This window comes from Podospora pseudoanserina, chromosome 2, assembly GCF_035222485.1.
Source record: "Podospora pseudoanserina strain CBS 124.78 chromosome 2, whole genome shotgun sequence".
NCBI lineage: Eukaryota > Fungi > Ascomycota > Sordariomycetes > Sordariales > Podosporaceae > Podospora > Podospora pseudoanserina.
The window spans coordinates 1613823-1636261 of NC_085921.1; the positions used below are offsets into that span (position 1 = coordinate 1613823).

General features: G+C 53.4%; 9 protein-coding genes across 9 annotated transcripts; 2 read left to right on the top strand and 7 right to left on the bottom strand.

The window, feature by feature from the left end:
• Window positions 1-1126: 1126 nt before the first annotated feature.
• QC764_203500 (uncharacterized protein) lies at window positions 1127-2797 on the top strand (the record flags this gene model as incomplete). The annotated part of the gene is made up of 1 exon (XM_062944053.1): window positions 1127-2797. The coding sequence occupies one exon, from the start codon at window positions 1127-1129 to the stop codon at window positions 2795-2797; it is 1671 nt and encodes a 556-aa protein (XP_062802836.1).
• Window positions 2798-5442: 2645 nt separating this feature from the next.
• Window positions 5443-7740, bottom strand: QC764_203510 (uncharacterized protein; the record flags this gene model as incomplete). The annotated part of the gene is made up of 3 exons (XM_062944054.1): window positions 5443-7046; window positions 7110-7209; window positions 7588-7740. The coding sequence occupies 3 exons, from the start codon at window positions 7738-7740 to the stop codon at window positions 5443-5445; spliced, it is 1857 nt and encodes a 618-aa protein (XP_062802837.1).
• A 685-nt stretch (window positions 7741-8425) lies between these two features.
• Window positions 8426-11251, top strand: QC764_203520 (uncharacterized protein). Its single transcript, XM_062944055.1, has 2 exons — window positions 8426-10776; window positions 10844-11251. The coding sequence occupies exons 1-2, from the start codon at window positions 10281-10283 to the stop codon at window positions 11167-11169; spliced, it is 822 nt and encodes a 273-aa protein (XP_062802838.1). The 5' UTR covers window positions 8426-10280; the 3' UTR covers window positions 11170-11251.
• Window positions 11252-11276: 25 nt separating this feature from the next.
• Window positions 11277-14403, bottom strand: GLO2_1 (Cytoplasmic glyoxalase II). The gene is made up of 8 exons (XM_062940219.1): window positions 14235-14403; window positions 14133-14172; window positions 13945-14023; window positions 13817-13888; window positions 13413-13758; window positions 13226-13360; window positions 13069-13178; window positions 11277-12084 (listed from the first exon to the last, which is right to left on the bottom strand). The coding sequence occupies exons 1-8, from the start codon at window positions 14307-14309 to the stop codon at window positions 11703-11705; spliced, it is 1239 nt and encodes a 412-aa protein (XP_062802839.1). The 5' UTR covers window positions 14310-14403; the 3' UTR covers window positions 11277-11702.
• Window positions 14404-14536: 133 nt separating this feature from the next.
• GLO2_2 (Cytoplasmic glyoxalase II) lies at window positions 14537-15886 on the bottom strand (the record flags this gene model as incomplete). Its single annotated transcript, XM_062944056.1, has 1 exon — window positions 14537-15886. The coding sequence occupies one exon, from the start codon at window positions 15884-15886 to the stop codon at window positions 14537-14539; it is 1350 nt and encodes a 449-aa protein (XP_062802840.1).
• A 10-nt stretch (window positions 15887-15896) lies between these two features.
• On the bottom strand, window positions 15897-17881 carry LYS9 (saccharopine dehydrogenase (NADP+, L-glutamate-forming)). The gene is made up of 3 exons (XM_062944057.1): window positions 17569-17881; window positions 17346-17428; window positions 15897-17270 (listed from the first exon to the last, which is right to left on the bottom strand). The coding sequence occupies exons 1-3, from the start codon at window positions 17580-17582 to the stop codon at window positions 16021-16023; spliced, it is 1347 nt and encodes a 448-aa protein (XP_062802841.1). The 5' UTR covers window positions 17583-17881; the 3' UTR covers window positions 15897-16020.
• A 476-nt stretch (window positions 17882-18357) lies between these two features.
• On the bottom strand, window positions 18358-19491 carry QC764_203560 (uncharacterized protein; the record flags this gene model as incomplete). Its single annotated transcript, XM_062944058.1, has 1 exon — window positions 18358-19491. The coding sequence occupies one exon, from the start codon at window positions 19489-19491 to the stop codon at window positions 18358-18360; it is 1134 nt and encodes a 377-aa protein (XP_062802842.1).
• A 617-nt stretch (window positions 19492-20108) lies between these two features.
• Window positions 20109-20937, bottom strand: QC764_0034090 (uncharacterized protein; the record flags this gene model as incomplete). Its single annotated transcript, XM_062940220.1, has 2 exons — window positions 20109-20254; window positions 20697-20937. 2 exons carry the CDS (start codon window positions 20935-20937, stop codon window positions 20109-20111), a joined length of 387 nt encoding a protein of 128 aa, XP_062802843.1.
• A 592-nt stretch (window positions 20938-21529) lies between these two features.
• On the bottom strand, window positions 21530-22316 carry QC764_0034100 (uncharacterized protein; the record flags this gene model as incomplete). The annotated part of the gene is made up of 3 exons (XM_062940221.1): window positions 22204-22316; window positions 21908-21984; window positions 21530-21849 (listed from the first exon to the last, which is right to left on the bottom strand). The coding sequence occupies exons 1-3, from the start codon at window positions 22224-22226 to the stop codon at window positions 21530-21532; spliced, it is 420 nt and encodes a 139-aa protein (XP_062802844.1). The 5' UTR covers window positions 22227-22316.
• Between the last annotated feature and the right edge of the window lie 123 nt (window positions 22317-22439).

Sequence of the window (22439 nt, forward strand, 5' to 3'; positions counted from 1 at the left end):
GTAGATGAGGCTTCAGTTCGTTCCCCAACGGCGCGCCCAACGGTCTGGAACCGACCGATCAGCGGGTATTTGCTTGGTGCACGGATCGCTTACCGGCAGTGGAACGTCTCAAGTCCGTGATCCGATTGGGGCCACTCAGCGGGACTTGTGCATTTTCTCCTCAGCAAATTGAAGACTAGCATTTGATGTCGAGGGTTCCTATTGCGGAAGGGGAAAAAAACAAGAAAACAATAACTCGATGGCGGTGTCCCCGAGGGAAAATCAACAATCACCTGCCAGGTTCACGCCAGTCAATATTGGATGCGGGGTTGCGGTTAGAGGCTTGGGACGAGGCAAGGCGTCATGGTTGCCACCTGCTTCCATGCATGGCATAATCAGGGAGACCCTGGTGGGTTATTGTCTCGATGATCGAGAGGTGAGTGTTGGGAGTGACATTGCAGCAGCTTATGTGGTGTTTTCATCCTTGTCTGTCTGTCTGTCTGTCTGTTGATAGAGTTTCATTTTCCACCTTCCACATCCTTCTTTTTCTCCCCGCATACTTCTTCCGTGCAAGGCAGCCTCGAGTTGTTGTGTGTGCGTGTGTGTGTCTGTTGTTGGTGAGGCGGTCATCCGGGCGTTGCTTCTGTGTGTGAGTGTGTGATCAGGCTTGCTTGCTTCTTTCCTCATTTTTTCAACAACCACCACGTCTGGGCGGAGGGAGGTCACCGGTTTGCAGGGGTCAAACGGACAGCCTTCTTTCTTATCTGTAAGACTACCTGCCTTCTCTTGTTTCTTGCGGCCGTTAACAATCTACAGTTTTGCAAAGTACGGATATTGCTCTCTCTTTTTTGTTTCGGCCGGTATTTGGCGGTATTATCATTCCTCGACGCAACCGGCGGAATCCAACAGTTTGATCAAGGGCTTCAAACGGTCAAAGGCTCTTCCCTACCTTACCTACGACAGCGACGCCGCCACTTGGAGCATACCTACGTGGTATATTAACCTTCAATCGTTGGCATCATCTTTTCCTAAGGCCTACCTAGCCCCTGTCCCGCCTTCAACATCAGAGACATCTTTTCCAACGGCCTCGGGCGTTCGCATCACCGCTTCAACATTTCTCAACTTACACCTCTGAATAATCGTCGACATGGCACCAGACACATCCCCCACCACCAGCACCTCTCCCCTCCCCCACCTAGGCAACAGCATCAACGCCGCCACCCGAACCCAGCACACCAAACTCAACAAGTCCATCCTCCTCCGCCTGCCCCTTTCTGTCCCGCCCGTAGCATACAACCCAACAGCTTACCTCACCGGCCTCCTCCACATGGCCCCAATCTACATCGCCTTCGAGTCAGCATGGGACAAGATCCTCGCTTCCCACGACGCCGCCCTTGACCACCCTTCTAGCTCCCTCCTCGTCCTCCCGGAAAACCAAACCCTTCCCCCTTTCCCGTTTGGCACCACGGCAGACCCGATCGGAGATGAAAAGTGCGAGAGGGTTCATGCAGTATTGCATCACTTGAAGATTTCGGGGATGGCACGGAGCGGGAGTCTAAAGAGGGATATCAGAGCCATGTCGGGGTGGGATGAGACAGAAGTGGAGGAGATGCTGGAACAAGTCAAAAACACGGGGAGACTGGGAGAATTTGTCCGCCACATCCACGCCAACATAGCCAGACAGCCCGAGGTGGTGATCGCCTATGCTTGGGTGCTCTACATGGCGCTTTTTAGCGGAGGGAGGTTTTTGGGTTCTTGTCTTGAGGCTGCGGGGGAGGGTTTCTGGATGAGGAAGTCTGATGCGGTGTTAGGCAAGATGTGCAAGGATCCGATTAGCATACGGGAGCTGCTCGCTTCTGAGGAGGAAGAGGGTGATGGTGGTGGTGGTGGTGGTGGTGGTGGTGGTGATGATGATGGGTTGGCGAGGATCAAGGACGATGGGTTGCCACTCAACTTTTTTAGGTTTGCCACTCCGCTTGATGGGGAGGAGATCAAGACTAAGTTTAAGAGCCGACTTGCCGAGCTGGAGGGGTTGCTGACTGCGGGGGAGAGGGAGCATGTGGTTAGGGAGGGGGTTTGTATTTTTGACGTGATGAATGGGATTGTGGGGCAGCTGGATGGGCTGTTTGATAGCCATCCTGGGGATGATGATAAAGTGGAAGAAGAGAATGGGGTGGTGGATACTTGGGCTAGTATGCTTGTGCCTAGGGCTGCGATGGTGGCGGGGGGGAGGTTGAGGGATAGCGTTGCTGTAGCGAAGGAGAGGGGGATGAGGGCGCTGAGGAAGGCGACGTTTTCGGGCGGTGATAGGAGCACGCTGGTTGAGGAGGGGAGGTCGCGTTCGCACACACACAAGAGGAAGAGTGAGGGGAACTTGGAGGGGTTGAATACGAGTTCTTCGCCTGCTACGGCTGAGACGAGTACCAGTGGGCTGCATGCTCATGGGACTATTACGTCCGTGACGGAATTGGTGGAGAAGACGAGTGTGGGCAAGGGGAAGGCAACGGCGGTGGAAGGGGGTGAGGCGGTCAAGGTGGTGAGATTTGGGGAGGAGACTGCGCTTATACAGCAGCGGAGAAACGGGGCGAAGAGTGTGACGGCGAAGGCGGAGGCGGTACAACAGGATATGTGGACGTCACCTAAGGGACAGTGTCCGCTTGCTAGGATTAGACGACAGGACCGCGGGTCAGTCACAAAGGTTAGGGATGCGAGAGTAGAGGGGATCAAGAATCCGTTTACGTTTTGGAGCTTGGTCTTGCTGGTTGCCCTGGTCGGCTTTGGCTGGGGTTATGCGTACGGATATATCATTGGGCGGTAGGCTTCGTTTTTATCAGTTTGGGGGTTCTTTGTGGTGGGGGGTTTAACGGTGTTCATGCTGCAATGGTATCACGGGTATGGTTTTGTTCGGGAGGGTGTTCTGGGAGGGAGGGGGTAACCTGGTGTTTTCTTTTCGTTCCGTTTCGTTTCGATACCTAGGACCTGTAGTGTTTACGACTTTCTTCTTCCTTTCCAGAGGTTGTTAGATAGGGGCATGAGGTCAGATCCTCTGATAGAGTGGAGTAGTGCATGAATACACCTATCAAACCTCAACGAAGTCGGCACTGCTGGTATTAATGTCACTTTGAGACTCGGAGCAAGAATCTTATGCTCGCGTAGGGTTGTTGCTCTTTAATCGAACGGCCTGGCACCCTCGCCACAAAACAACTGGTACACAGACGTAAGTTAAGCTACATCATGTGCGGTTGCTCCGGGGCCGCTTGGTCCCACCTTGTGTCAGGCCCACGCTTTGGCTGCTCTGGATTAGGCTTTGTTGACCATATTTCACACGCTTGATAGCACTTCAGTTCATTGAAAACGAAGTCTGCGCAATCAGAGTCGGATAGGCGTGGTCTCCATATGCCTCAACGGCCTGTTGGACTTTAGAAGCGTCTACTGACGACGGGAGAGTGCTGCTCCTCTGGGACGTGGTGAAAATCCGATTGATCGACACCGATAGCTGGGAATGAGAGGTTAGCAGAGTTGTGCGAAATTAATAAGGGCTCGATCTTGCATAAATTATAGTGTGAAGCGTTAGCCGGCTGATCCGTGTCATGGAGCGATCTCCAGGAAGGAGGTCAAGATGCTCCGTAACGCTCGCTCGGCGTCATCGAGTGGTAAAGGAAGAGGGGGGAAAAAATTATATAAAAGACGGGATAGGGTTCCTGCAGCAGCGTTGAACGTCTGGGGGAATTGCCACAAGTCTGGGGTTTTTCTGCGACTTCTGAGCTCGCTCTTGGTGCCACTGGCTTGTCGCGAACCATGAGTTGGACCATTAGAAATAGATGAACAAACCAAAGCTTCTTGACTGACTAGACAAAATCAAGAACCGGATCGGTTTTCCCTATATATCGCCATCGAACTCATAGGCATCAAATCGGGACCTGTCTGCCACATACGACCATACCCAGCTGGAATTACGGCATCCCGTCCGATCTGCCCGAGTCGAACAGCTGAGGGGCTGAGCCAGTACTCAGGTGGGTGACCGCTGGGGAATCCTCGGTGTTGTATGTTTTTGCGCTTTTTATCTGGATCGCGTGTGGCCTCTTCATATGTCGGCATAAGCTGGGTATTTCCAGTTATGTCACTGGTTTCCTTCCATCTCGCTTCAGACATCCCTGGGGCAAGTATATTCGGCCGCCTGGGGTTTGTTGTTTGCTGTTTTGTCCTGGACTTCGACCGAGCGTGAATCTTGGTGGTGGTTCCTTCGTTGTTTTGGCTCTTTGCGGTTCTCTTGTTCTGAAGATTCCTCCTCGATTGGGGGGACTTTGTGAAGTATGATTCACGGCTGGTGGAAAGAGGGCGCCCGTTCCTAGGCTGTTGGGTTTGTGGAGGTGTTGAGGTGGCCGGGGTGCTTCCTTCTAGCTGCTGGATCTCATGCCATTTTCCACAATGTTGGGTCGTCTTCGTGCGTTGGTTTCCCCGGTCCATCTATGGTCAGTGGATGAAGAGGAGCCAGACTCCGGACAGCATACATATGGGGGAAGGGGGGAAGGGGGGTGGCGGAAGGGCCAACGGACTGAAAGCTCGAGGCTTGGTGGACGTTAAAGGTGAGAATGTTGTCTTTAATCTTATGGTATTGTCTGTCTCAAGATTCTCTACGAGCAGCCCGAAAACGAAGAGGGGTAGTAGTGCCTCGGGGCAAGAAAATCTACCCATAACTATACTACAAAAGAAAGATATAAAACACAAAACCTCTTCCCAAAAAGAAATACCGAATTTATTTCTCAATCCCGTCATTAATTCCCAACTCGTCAGCAACGAGTCAATGGTGCAAAAGCTATCGCATGGGGTGTCACCCCAAAGCCAGTTCATCCTCCCACATCCATCGCAATGTTGCGCGCCGAATAACATATCTCCCATATCTAGACACCATTCCCAACCAATAACGCCTTCCATAAATGCACCTTTATATCGCTGTCTCCTCGTGTGTCTATCTTTCTATTCTCGACCTGTGTATCAAGGGAAAACGAAAGACTCTTCCAGAGCTAATCAGAAAGAAACGCCCAGTCCAACGCCAAACGAAAAGGGGTATCTCTGAATCGTGAAATGTCATCCCATAACGCCATATATGTGATGCTATTGCTGTATTCGGGTATCGTTCATGTTGGGTCGTTGTTGTGCTGTGTTTATATATATATATATATATAATTTTTTTTTTTAAAAAAAAAAGAAAAACCAAGAAGAGAATGCCGGGGAGATAGTGTTGATGTCAATGTTGGAGTAGTCCGCTCGATGACGACGTTTCTTGTTGAACGAATCGGTGATGTCTTGTAGTGGAGGAAGGAGATCCATATGTGTATATGATGCCGGCTGTACGTTTCAACAGACAAATGTAGACGCTTGTATGCCTGATGTAATGTATGGGTTTTATACAGCGTGGTGCTCTATTGTACACACCGGCGAGGTCGTGTTTAAAAATGGTCTTTAGAGTTCATGAAGGGCCATGTCGAGCTCATCAACCAGAAACACCCTACTTGACCGCAGCTTGCTCGCTCGCACATCAGCCTCCCCAACGCTCTTAACGCGGGGCCGCTTGGCGATCTTGAAGGTCATAGGCCTAGCAGACCTCTCCGAGCTTGACGAAGCCGGCAGGTCAGGAGCACTCTGGTAGGGAGCAGGGGAACTCCTCTTGTTGGCCCACTTGATCCGCGTGGTCTTCTTCGAAGTGGCAGACCAGGTCGAGTCGAGCGAAGTATTGGAGCAAGACGAGGACGAGCGAGCAATCTCGAGGTTGCTGCTGGAAGTGCTTCCCGAGGGCGAAGGCACGCCGCTGCTCTCGGGACTGACCGACCTCTCCTGCGCTACCTCGAAGGCCTTCTCTAGGGCTTCGGGGGAGAGCTTCCGGTTGATGACCTTGATACGCGGCACCCGGTTTGGTGTCGTTGAGCGACTGGCAGAGTCGACAGGGGTGGTCGGGCGAAAATTGGTCACCTTAATTTTGGTGATCTTGGTGGGTGAGGCCGAACGTTTGACAGAGCCAGTTGGAGGGTTGCCACGTGAGTTGACAACCTTGATCTTGGTGATTCGGGAAGGCGTCGCAGAAGCGACAGCCGGAGGAGATGGTGAACACGAGCGAGGGTTCACGAGAACAATGACCTTTGGCGGCGAAGGTTCAGTGGGGGTCCCTGACCGGGAGCTCTCCGGGGTCGACCAACCCTCGGGAATCTTGATCTTGATGACCTGGATGCTTGTCAAACTCGCCACACTCGGCGACCGCTCCGGAGTTGGCATCTTAAACTCAAGGTCCGCTAAGGCGTCGCTAGAAGAGCCATCGGGATTCTGGCGAGCATGCTCCGCCAACATCTCCTTGTACTGGCGAGCGAGGTTGGTGGGCGGCGCGGTGTATTGAATGCGGATCTTGTTGGGCTGGAAATCCTCGTCCGAGACGGTGTCCATTCTGCGCTTACGCTTAACACGGAGGCTCGCCGTGGTGGAGGTCGAGGCATCCGTCTCGTCACCGCTGCCGTAGGGGTCCTGGGAATCGGAAACAACAGTGCAGCTCTCAGCACCGCCAGCCTTGCCAGCACTGCGGCCGTCTTCGATCTCTTCCCCGGGAAGCTTGAACGGGCGACCACCGGGCAAAATAACACGCCGACCATGACGGCGGGCTTGTGTCTCTGTGAGCTCAGTGAGGACTTCCAGCTCCGAAGTCGGTTTCTCGGTGATCTCTACATTGTCACCGACTGGATCAGACTCTGGGTTGCTGGCAAGTCTAGTCTGGAGATCAAGATCGACGCGAGCAAGCTGGCCCAGGAACTCAGGAAGCTTCTCCAAAAGGCCGGATTGGCAAAGCATGGCGGCATCGACTCGCTTGCTGGCTTCAGCATCACCACCAGACGATCGACAAGAGCGCATCTCAAGAGCTTCGTTGATCAGCTCGTCGGAAGCCAGTAGGGGCTCGGTGAATTCTGGGAATGGCTCAGAGGGGATGGCCTGCCTCTCCCAACGGCGAAACTCGCGAGGATCTCCCGACTCTGGCTCGGGCGTGGCGGTCTGGGCTGGTGTTTGTTGTTCCAGCCGGGCGTGTGCTAAGGTTGCGAGTTAGTCAATAGGTTTCGGCCACAAGCTGGGGGGAGAGGGTGGTAACGAACCTTGGGTGTTCATGTTGAACAGGTTGGGGTACTGCTTGAGAAGAGCAGTTGGTCTCTTGAAGGCGTAGTTGTAGCCTTTGTAGTATCTATCCGCCCAGTTCTTTGCCTTGGAAGTCAACAACTTGATCTCGGCACGATCGGTTGTGTTGAAGTATTTGAGGGCGACATTGACGCCCTCGCGCAGGTGAACCTGCTCGCCTCGACGCGAACGGGGAAGTTGTCCAGTAGCGCCGGCAGGCCCACGAGGTAACTCGCCCGCACGCGAAGATACTGCGGTCGCCATTTCAAGCAAACCGCGAGGAAACGGAAAGAAAATCGTGAGCGAGGGAAGAGATGTGTGTGGGTGGTCGTGAGTGAACCAAGGAAGACTGATGAATCCGAAAAGTTGCTCGATATGGTCTTGCTTGGTTCCAAAAACGAAATATGGTTGGGAAGAAAAGAAACTCGACAGAGCAGAGAAAAGGCTTCTGATTCATACCTGGTCGGGACTTGTATGTTCTGAAGCCTGCTGTTGTTCTAACCCTTGAGTGGTGTTCCAAAGCAGATGGGGCTGATTGCGATGAAAACAGCCAATTTGTACCCGATGCCAGCTGTCAGGGTGGGAGTGAGATGGGATTGGAGCTTCTCTCATGAATGGCTGTGTGGAAGCAAGTGGGAAGTATTGTGGAGGAGTGGGAGCAAGTCGTCCAAGTGGGAACTATGGGAGCAAAATGTCGTGCAGGTGATGGCTGTCGTGGCTGTCTGGGATGGATCTCATCGACCCAGCTATCAGCACAAGGCGGGCGAGATCAGCCAATGGCCTTGGACGTCCGAGGGAACAATTGGACAATGACCAGTCTGAATAAAGCAACAAACAAAGAGTGGCCTTCAGTTGACAGAACTAGCACGAGAAGGGCCCGTTGAGTACAGCGGTTCGGCCCAGAGTTTCCACTGTTTGAAAGAAAAGAGGCTTGAAGAAAAAAGGACACCGGCTGAACCCTAAAATGCCAACCACTTTGACACTGCTTCTGATATCGGAAAAGGAATTGAATGGGCAGATGATCTCTTCCATTACATGAAGTGAGTGAGCGTGTAAGTGTGTAGGTCCCGTCGTGATGCCCCACACGTCAAATGACAGTGACAATGACACACCCTGCCCTGCCCTGCCTTGGCCTGTCCTGGGACAGGCCCCGCATACGCCATGGAATTCACATGGGGGATCCGGTGTGTGAGTTTGCTCAGAATGGCAATGTCTTTCTGTTCGATGTCGAATCGAGGCCCAACCGATGCCCCGTGTTGGTGGGAACTGACACGGAATACCAGGCCGTTAGGTAGCTCGAAAACCCGGAAAATGCAGGTTGCGGGCTGCCTGACCCGGGCCAGATCAGCCCAAGATCTTTTTGCTTTGTCTCTCGGTATATACAGAGACAAGCAGTACGTTATGAGATGGCCAACCACGTAGTAGGCCTCGCTGCTGACCATGAATGGCCGTCGAATTCGACCCGACCCAGCGAGACGCAGAGGACCTGCCAAGACCACCATGCCGCTGCCCCGCTACGATGCGAGCAGCCTCATCTCTGCCCCGCCATTCGCACATGTCTCTGCTCACTTTTTTTTTATATGCGTCTGTTGTCCACAGGCTGCAGACCATTGTTCTTACGTGGACGCGCAGATGGCTTCTTATTCTTCTTCTTGTTTAGTCCGCCCGTTGCAGCAGTCACTGGCCTACTCACTACTCACTTACAGCAAGATCAGCAACGGCTCAGCCTCCGAAGCGCCCAAGACAGCGGAACAGCGGACAGCGGGTGGAGCGGGCACCAAAACCGCCCAGAACCAGCTCCACTGTCAGATGTTCCCGCCCCTGTTGAAACAAACAGCGTGTTGTTTCAGCTTGTGGGAACCGCTGACAGATTTCGTCATTGCGCTTCTCTCGACTATAATCATCACCAGTGACTCAGTTGATGACTTTGTCTCCTGGATTGTCTGCAGAATTTTAGTCTGATGATGACTGGAGATACCCACAGGTCCGGTAGGCACTCATCGATGAGATGAACGGCGCTCAGAGTTACTTAGCGTGATGCTTGCCTTAAAACGCCGAGATCCGCTCACACAACGGCCCGGGCATCTCGACGACCACCTGACCACACCATCATGGCCGTCTTTCGGTGAGGTTCGGGAGATCCTCCCTTCTTACCGCCCAGCCAAGAAGTCATCAATAATTCCCCGACTCTTGCATGGAAACAGTCGACCAGACCTTCAGCCATCGACAAAGCCATATCACACGTTCGAAGACGTCTGGTCCCATACAGGATATATCCTGTATATCCCGTATCAAGTCGGCCTGGCTCTCGTGATTGGTCTGCCCATTGATCTCCAGATCCACTTGGATGTTTCGAGCCGCTCAACAAGGGACCCTCGTGCTTCGGGACGGTCTTCCACATGGCTTCCTTTGAAGGTCGATTCCGAACATCGCCCATTGTTTTCTGTTTCCAGAACTCTCTTGTCTTGATGCCTCAGTGATATCCGTTCTTTGCCTACCACTCGTCTCTTTGTTAACGGCTATCGCCACTGGAAACTGGCAGCAGCGGGTAAGCACCTCTAGCTGCATCCCCACATCTGCCACAACCACTTCAGCTGAGTGGGTGGTGGTCTATTGTCGCACACACCTCTTTGATTCTCCTTGGCCGGCCCCAACCCCTCGTTTCGACCCTTCACCCCGACCGGCAAGGACTCAACGTTCCATCGGGGTCGTCAACCGTTACCCCTGACCAGCGACCCGGCTCCCGAATCTGATCTTGGTGATCTTTCTTGGACGGGGAAAGCAAAACTGCCATCCCATCTTACCGCCTCTTGAATCCCCAAGCTTTTACCAGGCGGGGTGGTGATCTTTCTTGAAACGACAGACCCGGTCCCCTTGACCTCTGCCCCTTTCGCCGCAGCCTCGCAGGAAGATCCGGCCAGCTGTCGAAGCTTTCTTTATTTACATACCCTTCTCCTACTTCTTTCTTCGTTTCTGCTTTCCCTTCTCGCTACCCGCCGAAGGAGACAGCTTCGCCTCTTACGAGTCCAGTTGCTGAGCCGCACAGTATCGGTCTACAGCTCAACCAGCACTGAACCTCACGGTGCCAGTCCCAACTCGACCTCCTACCTCACCTTACCATACCTACCAACTCCCCCATCTCAGCCATCACAATGTCCCAACCCCCCAACCCCCGCCCAGGCCTAGGCCTCTTCACCCGAGGCCTCTCCTCCCTCTCCCAATCAACCACAGACCCCAACTCGCCCTCCGTCACCACCCCCGCTGAGCAACGCGACGACGCCAAACGAAACTTCCTCAAAGCCATGCGTCCCCTCCCCACCCAGCACTACTGGAACGTCTGGTTCGACCGCCCCCCCACCTCCACCAACCCAGGGGAGGAGTACCACTCCAACCTGGAACAACTCGGCACAACCATCGAGTCGGTCCAGGACTTTTGGCGCTACGCAAACAACACCCCCGTCGACCAGATCCGGATGAAAGAGTCCATTTACCTGTTCAAGGTGGGGTTCAAGCCGATCTGGGAAGACAGGAGAAACATCCTGGGAGGGTCGTGGACGTTCAGAGTGCCAAAGGGGAACGGGCCGGACGTTTGGACGAGGGTGCAGTTGTTGGCTGTAGGGGAGAAGTTGCAGAGTGTGCTTGAGGAGGGTAAGCTCCCCTTCCCCTCCCAACAATTCCATACAAAATGTGCTGACGTGGATGAAACAAAATATAGGTGACCAAATCTGCGGTGTCGGCCTCTCGGTCAGATTCAACTCCCATCTCATCTCCATCTGGCACAGAGACTCCTCCAAGAAAAAGTCCATCGACGCCATGTTGGAGTGCGTGCTCGAGGAGCTCCCTCCTGAGCTCACCCCCAAGCCGGATAACTACTTTTACAAGAAGCACTCTGATCATGCCGGGTTCAAAGTGCCGCCCGAGTTGCAGGCCGTGATTGATTCCCAGAAGGCGAGGGAGAAGGCCGCTGCTGAGAAGGCTGCTCAGGGGGTCCAGGTTGTGGCTGGGGAAGCGCCCGAGATTAGGGAGGTGCCGCCTTCTTGAGGAATGGAATGGGTGACAAAGATGTTTAGTTTGGTCTAGTTTCGTGCATCTAGTGCGGCGTTTGGCATGATTTCGATTACGTGAAGAAATAAAAAAATCCCGTGAAGGATCGGTATTTTCCTCGTTTGAGAGGTGAATATGTACAGATAAAGCATTTGAAGTTATCTTCCGGTTCATCTCGCCAATATGGCTCTCCCCGTTACCAGCTTGTAGCTATGTGTAAGCTAGGCGTGTGGCCCTCCCCAATCCCAATCCTCGGCACGGCTTTCATCAGCAGCATTCTTCGAGCTGTTGAGGCTTCTCGTTTTGCTCAGGGCCAACAGATGTCCCAAGGTGCTGCTCCTTCCCCTCCTCGTATCTTCTTGGCTCGACCTTCCTTGCTTGCTCCCTGAAGAGCAGTTGCGTCTTCGTGGTCGGTCTCGCTTTTCATCAACATGCCCTCCAAAGCCTCTCTAATCCCAAGCCTCTCTCTCGGCCTCTCTGTCTTGAGCCTTTTTTCGCCTTATCTCCCATAAACAACCCTCCTCCAATCATCACCTCCAAACCCCCGCCCTCCTCATAACCCCCTCAAACTCCTCCTTCTTAACCCCCCTCCCCACCCCCGCACCCCCATTCGCCTCAAGTATCATATCCCTCAACACCTCCTCGCTCACCTCCTCCTCCATCTTCAACAACTTGGCCACCTTTTTCAAACTCGCCAACGTAATCGCATTCGACCCTTTGCTCGCAAAAAGCCCAAACGCCTCGTCCACCTCGGCCATGTGTTCCTCTGAAGAGTGCGACTTGTTGTGTATCTTGAGCGCGCAGACGGCGAAGAAGTTGGGAAAAGTGGCGTAGCCGAGCTCTTCGTCTGGGTCGAGGATAGATAGAAGGTCCGCTAGTTCTGAGGGGGAGGTCGGGGGGAGGCCGAGGGCACTATGCACGTCAGCGAGAAGGGATGGGATATGGAAAAAGGAAACATACATCAACGCCCTCCTAACATCATGAGTAGGAATAACCCCTCCCTCCCCTCCCCCTCCATCGGCTCCGCAAACAGGCTGAACGCCTCTCTTATCTCTGCCTCTTCCTGAGGCGTGACGTTGTGCTCTTTTGCGAGGCGGGATTGTTTGGGTGGCTGTTCACACACCATCATCAGCACCGTTTCCAACAAAGAACAGGAGATATCCGTACCATTTTGACTTTTACTCCCCCCCTTTCCCACTGTTGTAACGATATTAAAGGCAGTAACAATCTCGGAAATCGCTTGCGACAAACTCGCGCCTTGTCGCGATCACTCGAGCTCGCTGGCAGCGATAGCTTAGAGTGGAGAGCCACAATCGACAGTGGAGCGAACAAAGTGGGCCCAAAAATCGCGGCTTCCTCGCCTGGTCACGTGAAGCATCCACTAAACCAAAAAACGAAAAAAAAAGCGAACCATAAAAATCCGAGTTTCTTTGCAAGCAGAATTCTCTCCTCGACATCAACAGACTTCCCCGGCCAGCAGAATTCCAAACGTAATGCTGGCTTCTCTCGAATCCTCTCATGTCGTTTACTTCATACCGATATTCAATCACAGGATCGTCGAGAAAACGGTAGGTCTCTCATTTTCTTTTTTTATTACTATTCAACAAAACGCTTCAAAATTTGCTAGAGCTTGTCGTCTCCAACATATCCCAGGACGAATCAAGTGTGGACAGTGAAGCAATATTGAAACACAAAACATGCCATTCCCGTTGGAATCGTATGTCCTGGGGCTCCTGCGTCTCGTCTCTTGAAAGGCGGGGTGATTGGGGTCAAAGGAGACATTTATTTGCCTAGAAATCAATAATTTTGATTGCAACTAGAGTTTATGTGTTTGAGGCTCCCTACAAGCTATCAACTCCTGCTTGCCTGCTCGTGACTCGACTCTTGCCCACTCACTTGAAGTTATTCTTCATCTCCCTGAGCTTCGTCATGATAGCAATCGGGTCCGTCTCCCCAGTTGCCTTTTGGATGGCGGGGTCTTGCGGTCTCATGAAGACGTTGTGTTGCTGGGCATGTTAGCATCCTGATTCATGTCTGGGAAGAGAAAACACACCTTCTCATCTCCAATCGTAAACTTCCCCTGCGTCTCCTTGCAATCATCCGCAAACGCCTCCAGCGCCCTCACAGCCTCGCTCTGGAGAACCGACACCCCGAATTTAACATTCGACTTGGTGTACTCATGTCCGGGCTGTCCTATCATTAGCACCCACCCCCAACACCACCCAGGAAGAGGCACTCACATAAACCCTAACATCATCCCCCACCCCCGCCAAAACCACATTCAACGCCTCATGCATCTCCTCCCCCGTCCCCTCAAAAAACCTCCCGCAACCCCCGATGAAGAGCGTGTCCCCCGTGAAAATCACCTTGTCCCCCGTCTCCTTGTCCTCCATCAAGTAACAGATGCTATCCTGGGTGTGGCACGGCGTGTGCAAGGCCTTGACTTTGATGTTCTCCCCAATGGTAAAAGTCTCGTTATGGGCCGGGGTCTTGGTGACGTGGGCGCAGTCCCGGCCGCCGATAATAGGGAGTTTGGAGGGGAGCTTCGAGAGGAGGGCTTCATTGCCCCCGGCGTGGTCACGGTGGCTATATGCTGGGGGTTAGTAGATGCCGGTGGAGTGTAAACAGGGAGATATGTACTGACTGGTGGGTATTGACGATAGCAGTGAGGTTAATCTCTTTGTTCGCGATAGCTTCTTCGAGGACGGGGAGGACTCTGCCTCTGTTGGTGGCTGTTCATGATAAAAAAGGGAGGGAAGGGTAAAAACGTACTCGGGGGGATTGGCCGGGTCGATAATGACTGCATCTTTGGACTTATCGTCTACCACCAAATAGGCGTAGTTGTCCGCCCCTTTATAACCACACTCATCATCAGTAATTGCCCCTCCCCTTCCACCGTACCCTCCGCTCCCCCCACCCCACAAACAAAAACAAAACTCAACAAAGTTGAGGAGACATACACATAGGAATAGACCGGATATGCATCTTGCGGTATGTTGGCTATTTTCAACTCATCAGTAACCTCCTTCCCATCCCATCTCTCACCCGCTCGAGAAACTCACAGTATTCACCACCGGGAAAAAGCTCTTCTTATGGCTCTGAAAAATAACACGCCTTGCTGCGTTGAAAGCGTTCATGAGTGTGATACACAAACCAAAAACACCGCTGAATTTGCAGTGAACATATAACAGTGAAAGTTGTGAGACTCAAAGTAAGAGGGGTACTTGACACTTCATGACGTTATCACCAATTCCCGCCCCTCTAATTGGACCGATTACCAATCCATTGAGAAACACTGTCTATTTAGCAGCTTGCACGTGACCACCCTCTTCGTACTCATTTTCTGGGGGGTATCAGTATCTATTTATACAACCCCGATGGGCTTGGGAACCCATTCCTTTTCGTCATACAACACCCAGCTTGGCGAAGACTGTTGCCGTTGTTGTTCTCTGGGCGGCTGCTGGATAGTTGTTGGCTCCGGTACAGCTTCCACCTCTGCCTCTGCCATCTTGACGTCCTCGGTGGTCCCGGGTACTGTTTCCCGCATCTGAGGTATGCTGTCTGATCCCTCAACCACCAACCCCTCCCCTTGTTCCTCCAACAACCTCGAAAGCGCCATCCCCCGCCTAACAACCTTCCCATCCGACGTCCCCCCAGCAACCTTTTCCACAACCATTTTCACCACCCCCCTCTCACACCCCCTGATCTGCTCCCAAAGTATATCCCGTCTAATCCTCTCCCCCACCGTGTCCCCCAGCTCCAAATACCTCTTCACCAGCCCCTCGACCTTTTCTTTCCCCCCTATACCCCCCTCCCCTTCCACCCCCTCCATCTCCATCTCCATCTCCATCTCCATCTCCATCTCCTTCTCCTCCCCATCCCCCCCTTCCAACCTCGCCCAATAGTACTGATAAATCCACCCCAATCCCTCCTCCACCCCCCTCCTCAACCTCCCCAACCCAGGCATACCCTCATGAACACCCGCATGCCTCAGCTCCACAAACTTCGCCGGCAACCCCACCCCCCTCGCAAGATCAAACATACTCTGCTTCCTAACCTTATCCTGACACCCATCCAGCAACCCAGTCACAAACCTCCCAAAAGCAGCCACATACGCCGCCCTCAACGTGCTAGTGTTCGTGTCCCCCGCCTGATCAGACAATATCACCGCCGTCAGAAGCGCAGTCGACTCCACCAAATGCGGGCACGAGCCGCGGTGCGTATAAAGCGCCACTCTGTCAACCGCTTCCTGCTTTTGCTGGGTGGCGATCTCGAGGGGGAGGGAAGGTGGGGGGTAGAATTGGGAGCGGAGGGAGAGGAGGGAGGAGCGGGAGGGGTAGGGGGTGTGGATGTATTGCACCATTTTTTTCCCCTTCCCCTTTTGGTTTCTGGAAATACGGTGTGTGAAATTATACGAGCGATGTAAGCAAAGAAGGATGTAAATGTTGGTTGAGAGATGGGTGATGATGGAGAGTGGTAGAGGTGGTGGTGGTGGTGAGTGAGACGTGAGATGTAAAGTCAAAAATTTGCTGGCATGGTGGAAAATTGTGAGTAAAAGCGACGACCCCAATGTGAAAATGAGGTCTAAGTCGCTGCACGACACCAATACTCTCGACGCATGAAATTCAACTGAGTGAAAACAAAAAGTTTCACTTCTTGTTGAACAGGTCATGTACTTCTCATTGCAGCAAATGCTCTCACTCACATCACTCATCTCAGCTCAGCTCATGCATGATCAAATGAAATCATCATTCATCGTCCATCTATAAACATTGCTACCACTTTTTTCCTGTTCCCTTTCTACCTGTATCTCATTTCCGGTTTTCACTTCTTTTTTCGACCTCATGTCTAAGAAATAGTCTTCTCAACCATAGTAATCCCATACTTCACCTCCAACTCCCTCATCAACGGCTCGCAAATCTCCCAGCTCATCGGCGCCAACACCCCCTTCTGGCTAATCTTCCCCTCCAACACCTGCTTCACCGCCACCGCGCAGGGCACACCCACCGTCTTCGCCATCGCCGAGTACCCCCCAACAACACCATACTCGCACAGCGTGCTCGTCCTCGTCTCCCTGCTCCCATCCGCATGCTCAATCTCAAACTTGTGCTGCAGCATCACCAGATCCCTCTCCTTCTCCTCATACTGCATCTTCTTCTCCAACGTCGCGCAAAGCGTATCCAACGGGTTGCCCGTGGGAGTGATAGCCTCATCAGAAAACAGCCCGATCCACTTCAACCCGCTCACAATCCTCTTCTTGTCCTCCTCACTCTCAAAGCTCGCCTTGGCAAGAATGGTCTTCTCCAAATCCTCAGCAGACGTAGACGGCGCCCCAATGACAGCCTGCGTGGCCTCCTTCCAAGAAACAGGCCTGCTCAGGATATCAAGCGGGGTCTCCTCCAAAAACCCAATGTCCACCAACACCTTGATGAACTGAGGGAAACCCTGGTACCTCAGCGTCCCTCTCACCACCGTCTGCGCCTCGGGAATGTTGTACCTCTCCTTGTAAATAGTGCTGTCCCTGTTGGGATAAGCCACAAACGCGAAACCCGGATAGATAAAATACGGCTTGGCCGTCTTCATCAAATCCTTCCCCTGCACCTCCACCACCTCCCCGTCCTGCCACCACTTGCCCGTGTTCCTCAGCGCCAGCAGCACACCCCTCGACGACCAAGAGAACTTGTACCCCAACGGGTTATCACTGTCCTCCGGCGCAGGGAGACCACCGCAGTAGCTCAAGAAGCTCAAAATCTTGCCGCCGGCCTTGTGAACTTCATCAATAGTCTTGATGGCGTACAAATGATCAATGCCGGGATCGAGACCAATCTCGTTCATGACAGTGATACCCGCCGCCTTGGCCTCGGCGTCGAGCTCCATCATGGCGGGGGAGACATACGAGGTGGTGACGACATTCTTCTTGTTGCGGATAGCCGACTTGATGACAGTAGCGTGGAAGGTGTAAGGAATCAGGGAGATGACGAGGTCGTGCTTGGCGACTTCGGCATCGAGGGCCGTGGGGTCCGAGACGTCGAGGGAGATGGGGGTGGCGTTGGGGACGCCCGAGGAGAGGGATTGGGCTGTGGCCAGAGTGCGGCAGGCTAAGGGGAGACGGAAAAGTTAGAGGTTTGGTTTGGTGGGGAAGTTGGATACGAGAAGAGACAGAAATAACATACCGACGGTCACGGGGATGCCGGCCTGGCTGAGGACGTCAAGAGTCGGGCGGGTGACGAACCCGGCGCCGAGCATGAGGACCTTGCTACATTGAGAGTTAGTATTATGGCTTCAAATGATTGGGTTTATCACATCGTGATGTTTTGGTCGGTTGGAAGGCTGGGTAGGGATCACGAGGTGGTTCACGGTGGAGCAAACACAATATATCAATGGTGTTGAACTTACTGTTGAGAAGCCATCTTAATCTTTTCCGTGGTAACTCTTGTGAGGTGTTCAGAGTTCTCCCCCAGTTGCTAAAACAAGACAAAAAGTTGAAGCTTGAGAAGACAAATCGGTTGACTCACTTGCCGTGTGTTACAACCTGCAGCTCTACCTTATCCACGGCGATTTGTTCCGATAACGGCCGCCCAAGGTTTTATCAATTCAACTGAGGGGTTGAGGGGCAAACTCTCTGGGGACAGCTTCTGGGGTTGTGGGGTAGCAAAAATGGGGTGGCTTGCCATTGGTTGCCGACTTGTGTTTTTTCGCTGTTCGTGTTTCCCCTTACCCCCTGAATTTTAGCTCCGCAATAGCCAAAAGTTTGTAAGCAGCCATCAGCATCACTTCTGGGGATCACATACGCATTATTTGGAACAATGGCTATTGCCGAATCAAACCTCTTAGTCCTTTCTTGAATTTGTCGGCAAAAAAAAGCCAGAAAAAAGCCCAAAAAAAAAAAAAAAAAGCCTAATGATACAAAGTCGTGTACACTATGTACCTTTTACACATCTTGTGTGTATGCCCCTTCCTGTTCTTGTCTTGCCTTCCTCCCAGGAGTCGTGAGACTCAATCCCGATATCTCCTCTTCATTGAGTGTAGATGTTCCTCCCATTGCCTTCCCTTGCTATGCAGCTATACATTCCCGTTAAAGCCAAAACGCCGTGTAAATGCTACCCATATATGCTGTCCCAAAACCTTGCTTCGCTATGCAGTGATGAAATGTGAAAGGGAATAAAGAAAAAAAGTACAACAATATTACTCGTCATCACCCTCGCCATCCTCCTCTTCCTCTTCGTCGTCGCTGGCAGGAGGCTCCCAGCTCTCCTCAAGCTTGAGACCTAGGCCCTTGTTCTCATCGGCAGTGGGAGCAAGCCCACCAAGAAGAGAGAAGATGGTAGACCGGTGCACGTCCGGCTGAGCGTGGCTGGGAGGGTCATACAGACCCATGCCGTAAAGAATTTCGCCTTCCTCTTCATCCTCGTCCTCCTGAACCTGCACCGCCTGGGCAGAAACAAAGCTCTCCACCTTGGATGGTGTCGTCTCAAGACTCCCATAGTTGTTGAGGCTGAGCGGTGGAGGACAGGCAAAGTCCTCTGGTGTGGGAGGAGCAGTGTGCCGTTGTACAGGCATCATCATGGCGTTGTTGTGAGTGGGACCGGCAGTAGGGTAAGCGTTCCAACCCATGGCTCCGGTCGTGACTGGTGGTGCGGGCTGGTACAAGGGGGCCGGTTGCTGGGCCTGAACTTGAGGCGAGTAGACGGGCTGCTGGGAGCTGAAACTCGAGTACGGAAGAGACAACGGCGAGAATCCTTCCGCGGGAGATGCGTAGCCCGAGTAGACCGCCGGTGTTGGTGGCAACTGGTGCATGGTCGCCAGCATCTCGGCCTCGCTGTAGGCCGGGTAGGGCGAGCAGAGCACCGAACTGGTTTGTGGTGGATAAAACTGAGTCTGAGCCGAGTACTGGGGAGAAGGATGCCAGCTGACCGGCCTGGCCCGTCTGACCTCCTGTCCGTAGAAAGACTCGTTTGAAGCTTCGGGAACTGGGGTGGGAAGATAGGTCGGGTCGACGGCCTGTGGTTGTTGCTGAGGTGGGAATCGTCCGTGGAAACCTTCACCAATCAATGTCCTCCTCCTGGACTGCATCGATGATCGGGGGCTGTTGTTGGCACTCCCAGGCTTCGATACCCTCATCGCGTTGTTTGGCCGTTGAGCATATTGTGGTGCGTGCTGAGAGTACCGCTTCGTGCTGCCGAGTTGCCTCGAGAGCTCGTTGAGCAGGGCCGAGTCAACTGGATAGTCGAGAGGTTGGGGCGCCTGAGGCACCTGGTGTTGAGAGAGCTGGTGAGGGAGAACACCTCCCATGTGGGCGTTAAGCATAGAGGGCACCATGTTGACTGGCTACCGGTAAGACATCAAGCGGTTGTGTTGTTTGTGTGTGGGTGTTGAGAGAGAAGACAAGTTATATCAGGCTGGTATGGTCTCGATATAAAAAGAGATCTGGTCTGGAAAAGGGAGGAAGAAGAGAGATTGTGATGGGTGTCAAGTTCCTTTTGCAGAGTCAAAGTCTGACAAGGGAATCAACAAGAACAGGGAAGGGCACAAATAGCCCAGGTGTAAATCAAACCTAGTTTGGGAAAGACGAAGCTCCATGTTGGCGTGGAGAGGGAGATGAGAATAAGAATGAGAAGCCAAACCGGTGCCGCTTTGGCACGCTGTGTGTGCGAGACTGCGTGTCAACCGAGCTTGTCCATGACTTTGGCTCCGGTTGTCCCTCTCGCAGGCCTGCGTCATATGTACGCGCAGGGATTGTTTAGCCTACCCGACCCTTGGAGAGGGTCTGATGAAAGGGTTTCGGCCTCTTGTCTAGCTGCAAGCCGGAGGTGGTATGGAGACTCATGGGGGAGATGGCCAGATGGCCAGATGCAGATGTGGGCAGGAGCAGCCTTGGTTTGACTGAAAGTGAAGAGAGGTCCCGAGACAGGGTTGCAGGGGCAAAAGCCAAAACCTCATTCCTCGCCGTGGGCCGTGGGACGTGGGACATGGGGCCGTGGGTCGGGGCTGGTGGTAATGGTAATGATGGTGGTGGTGGTGGTGGTGGTGGTGGCATCCCTTGCGATCACCCTCATCCATAGCACATGCTGGTATTGCGTGTCTGTATTACGGTATCAAACTCCGTACCAAGTATCATTTGGGTTAGGATGGGCGGTCAAGCGGAGTAGCAAATAGCGTAACCTCTGGGCGGGAGGTACTTGGTAACAGGGCACAAGGGGTGACCCAGGAGTTGACGAGTGAAATGACGGCCCAGCGTCCTCGACAAGAGGAGAAGCGTGTGCGCCGCAGGTGGTCCAACAGGACGCCAGTGGACGCCTTTCCCTTCCCAGCGGCACCCACACCAGGGAGAAGGGGAGAAGTGAGCCAAGCAAAATACCCCGGCACCTGTGGGAAGGTAAACCGAACCCCGGCCTCCCCCCGTTCCTTTCAACAAAAGGCGGCTGAGCGAAAACAGGAACTGCAGAAACTGGCACACAACCGCCATCAAAGGCACGGCCTTGGCTTGGTGCTAGCCCAGGGTGTATCCTCAAGAAAGTACACACCTTGACAAATTCGTGGTGACCCCTTCAAAGAGAGAAGGAAAAAGGTTTGGCTCGTCCCGTGACCGAGCAAGCTTTGACGCGAGCAGCGGCCAAGATACGACAGTAGCGTCATTATCTGCTCTCTTCTCTTTTTTCTTTCTCTTTTTTTCCCACGCCGTAGAGAGGGGTTCCATTCTCGTGCCTGCAGTGGTGGACAGCAGGAACGAAAAAAAAAAAAAAAGGGGATGGAAGGCCAGGCCATTCGGTACCTTTTACCACATAAGTCTTGATATCATGCCCACCATACCTTTTTCGGCTTAAAAGCAACGAGTTCCTCAGACGCTGTGGAGTGTGGAGACACACACGGCGGCTTGACCCATGCACATGCCCGCCATCTGGCAACCAGGGGGCCATCCCTGCACCGCAAGAGAAGCATGAGAAGAAGGCGGCTTGGAGGGAGCGCCGGGGCGGATTGTAGTGAGTGTTCCGAGACTCGGGCGGGCGCGGCGCTCTGTAGAGGAGGGGTGAGAGACCTCATCACAGATCGGCCAGGATCAGTTTGAGGTGTACGGTAGCGGTAGCGGTAAGGGGAGGGTGTACGCTGTGGTGAACTGTCTGGATGTAGGGGCGTGAGACTCTATGGCGGCGCGGCTCACTCGTCGAAACACTTTGCAGGCGCACGAGAAGGTGACCTTCTCTGATCAGCCTGGCCAGTGACCATCAGAGAGACACAGCACGGCGAAAAGAAACCTGTCTTCCGGTAGAGACTGTGATGATACAGATCAAGTCAGCTGTTGGGTGCCACAGACGCCCACTTCGAACAATGTACCCTGTACCCCGAATTGTGAGTCTTTTTACGGCTTGCTGCTGGGCTGTTTCTCGAATCGAAATCGGGACGTTCGTGATGTTTCTTTGCTGACCAGTTTGCCCCACCGACGATGATAGCCTGGCATGGCTTCTGGACCACCGGAACGCCAGGGCTCGGGCTCGGGCTCTCGGCCAAAATGGAACATTCCCAAGGTTGGCCTGGCGCTGAGGCGCGTGGGCGCTGACCGGAAAGCTGTGGCTGGGGGGTTATCGTGCTGCTCCTGGTGGTGCTGGTTCGCGCTCTGTACTTGTCCGGCTGGCTGCTGACCTATGGATGCGGCGTTTTCAGCAGCACTCTCCTCAAGCACTAGGGGGCCTTGGTACAGAGCGAGCATGACCATCGATCGTCGTGGTCATTTTCTCACCATGTCCCAGTGACGCGAGTATCAGTGATGAGTACGGATACACTACACACTCGGCAGTGTGCATTCCGTTTCGTCGGCTGCGCAGGAGAAGAAAGTCAGCAAGCCAAAAGCAACGAGCAGAAAAAAGAGAGACCTTGACAAGAATGGCCGGTCCGACCGCCGCGCTCCACAGAACCTCCACAGAACCATGCGACTGGGCGCCAGGGTTGCAGGCAAAATGCCTGTTGAAACGGGGCCATGGAGAACAGTTCCATGTGACGTTTGACGGACAGATGAGTGAAATTCATTGAAATTACCGTTTCAGTGAGGACAACATCATCCCACACCCTTCCGCGGATGCTGGCGAGTCCTTCCCACCTCAGGGCATTGGAGGCATTGGAGGGCAACGGAATTGGAACGCAAACTGCCGACCACCGGTTGGCCAGGGAGACTTCCGCAAAGAGGGGGGGTGCAAAAATGAAACTTGGCGTTGCGTGGGTGGGCGTTGGGATGCAAATTTTGCTAAACGAGAGAGGTCAAGACCCCGATTTTC

Excerpts from the sequence above, each read along its gene's own strand:
- QC764_203520 (XM_062944055.1), top strand. The coding sequence starts at position 10,281 with ATGTCCCAACCCCCCAACCCCCGCCCAGGCCTAGGCCTCTTCACCCGA. Across the intron at positions 10,777-10,843 it reads GCAGAGTGTGCTTGAGGAGG|GTGACCAAATCTGCGGTGTC; the intron begins GTAAGCTCCCCT and ends AACAAAATATAG.
- GLO2_1 (XM_062940219.1), bottom strand. The coding sequence starts at position 14,309 with ATGAACGCTTTCAACGCAGCAAGGCGTGTTATTTTTCAGAGCCATAAG. Across the intron at positions 13,361-13,412 it reads GGGATGATGTTAGGGTTTAT|CCCGGACATGAGTACACCAA; the intron begins GTGAGTGCCTCT and ends ATGATAGGACAG. Across the intron at positions 12,085-13,068 it reads GAGATGAAGAATAACTTCAA|TGCCCTCGGCCTCCCCCCGA; the intron begins GTGAGTGGGCAA and ends TGACGTGCATAG.
- LYS9 (XM_062944057.1), bottom strand. Across the intron at positions 17,271-17,345 it reads CGGCATCCCCGTGACCGTCG|CCTGCCGCACTCTGGCCACA; the intron begins GTATGTTATTTC and ends GTCTCCCCTTAG.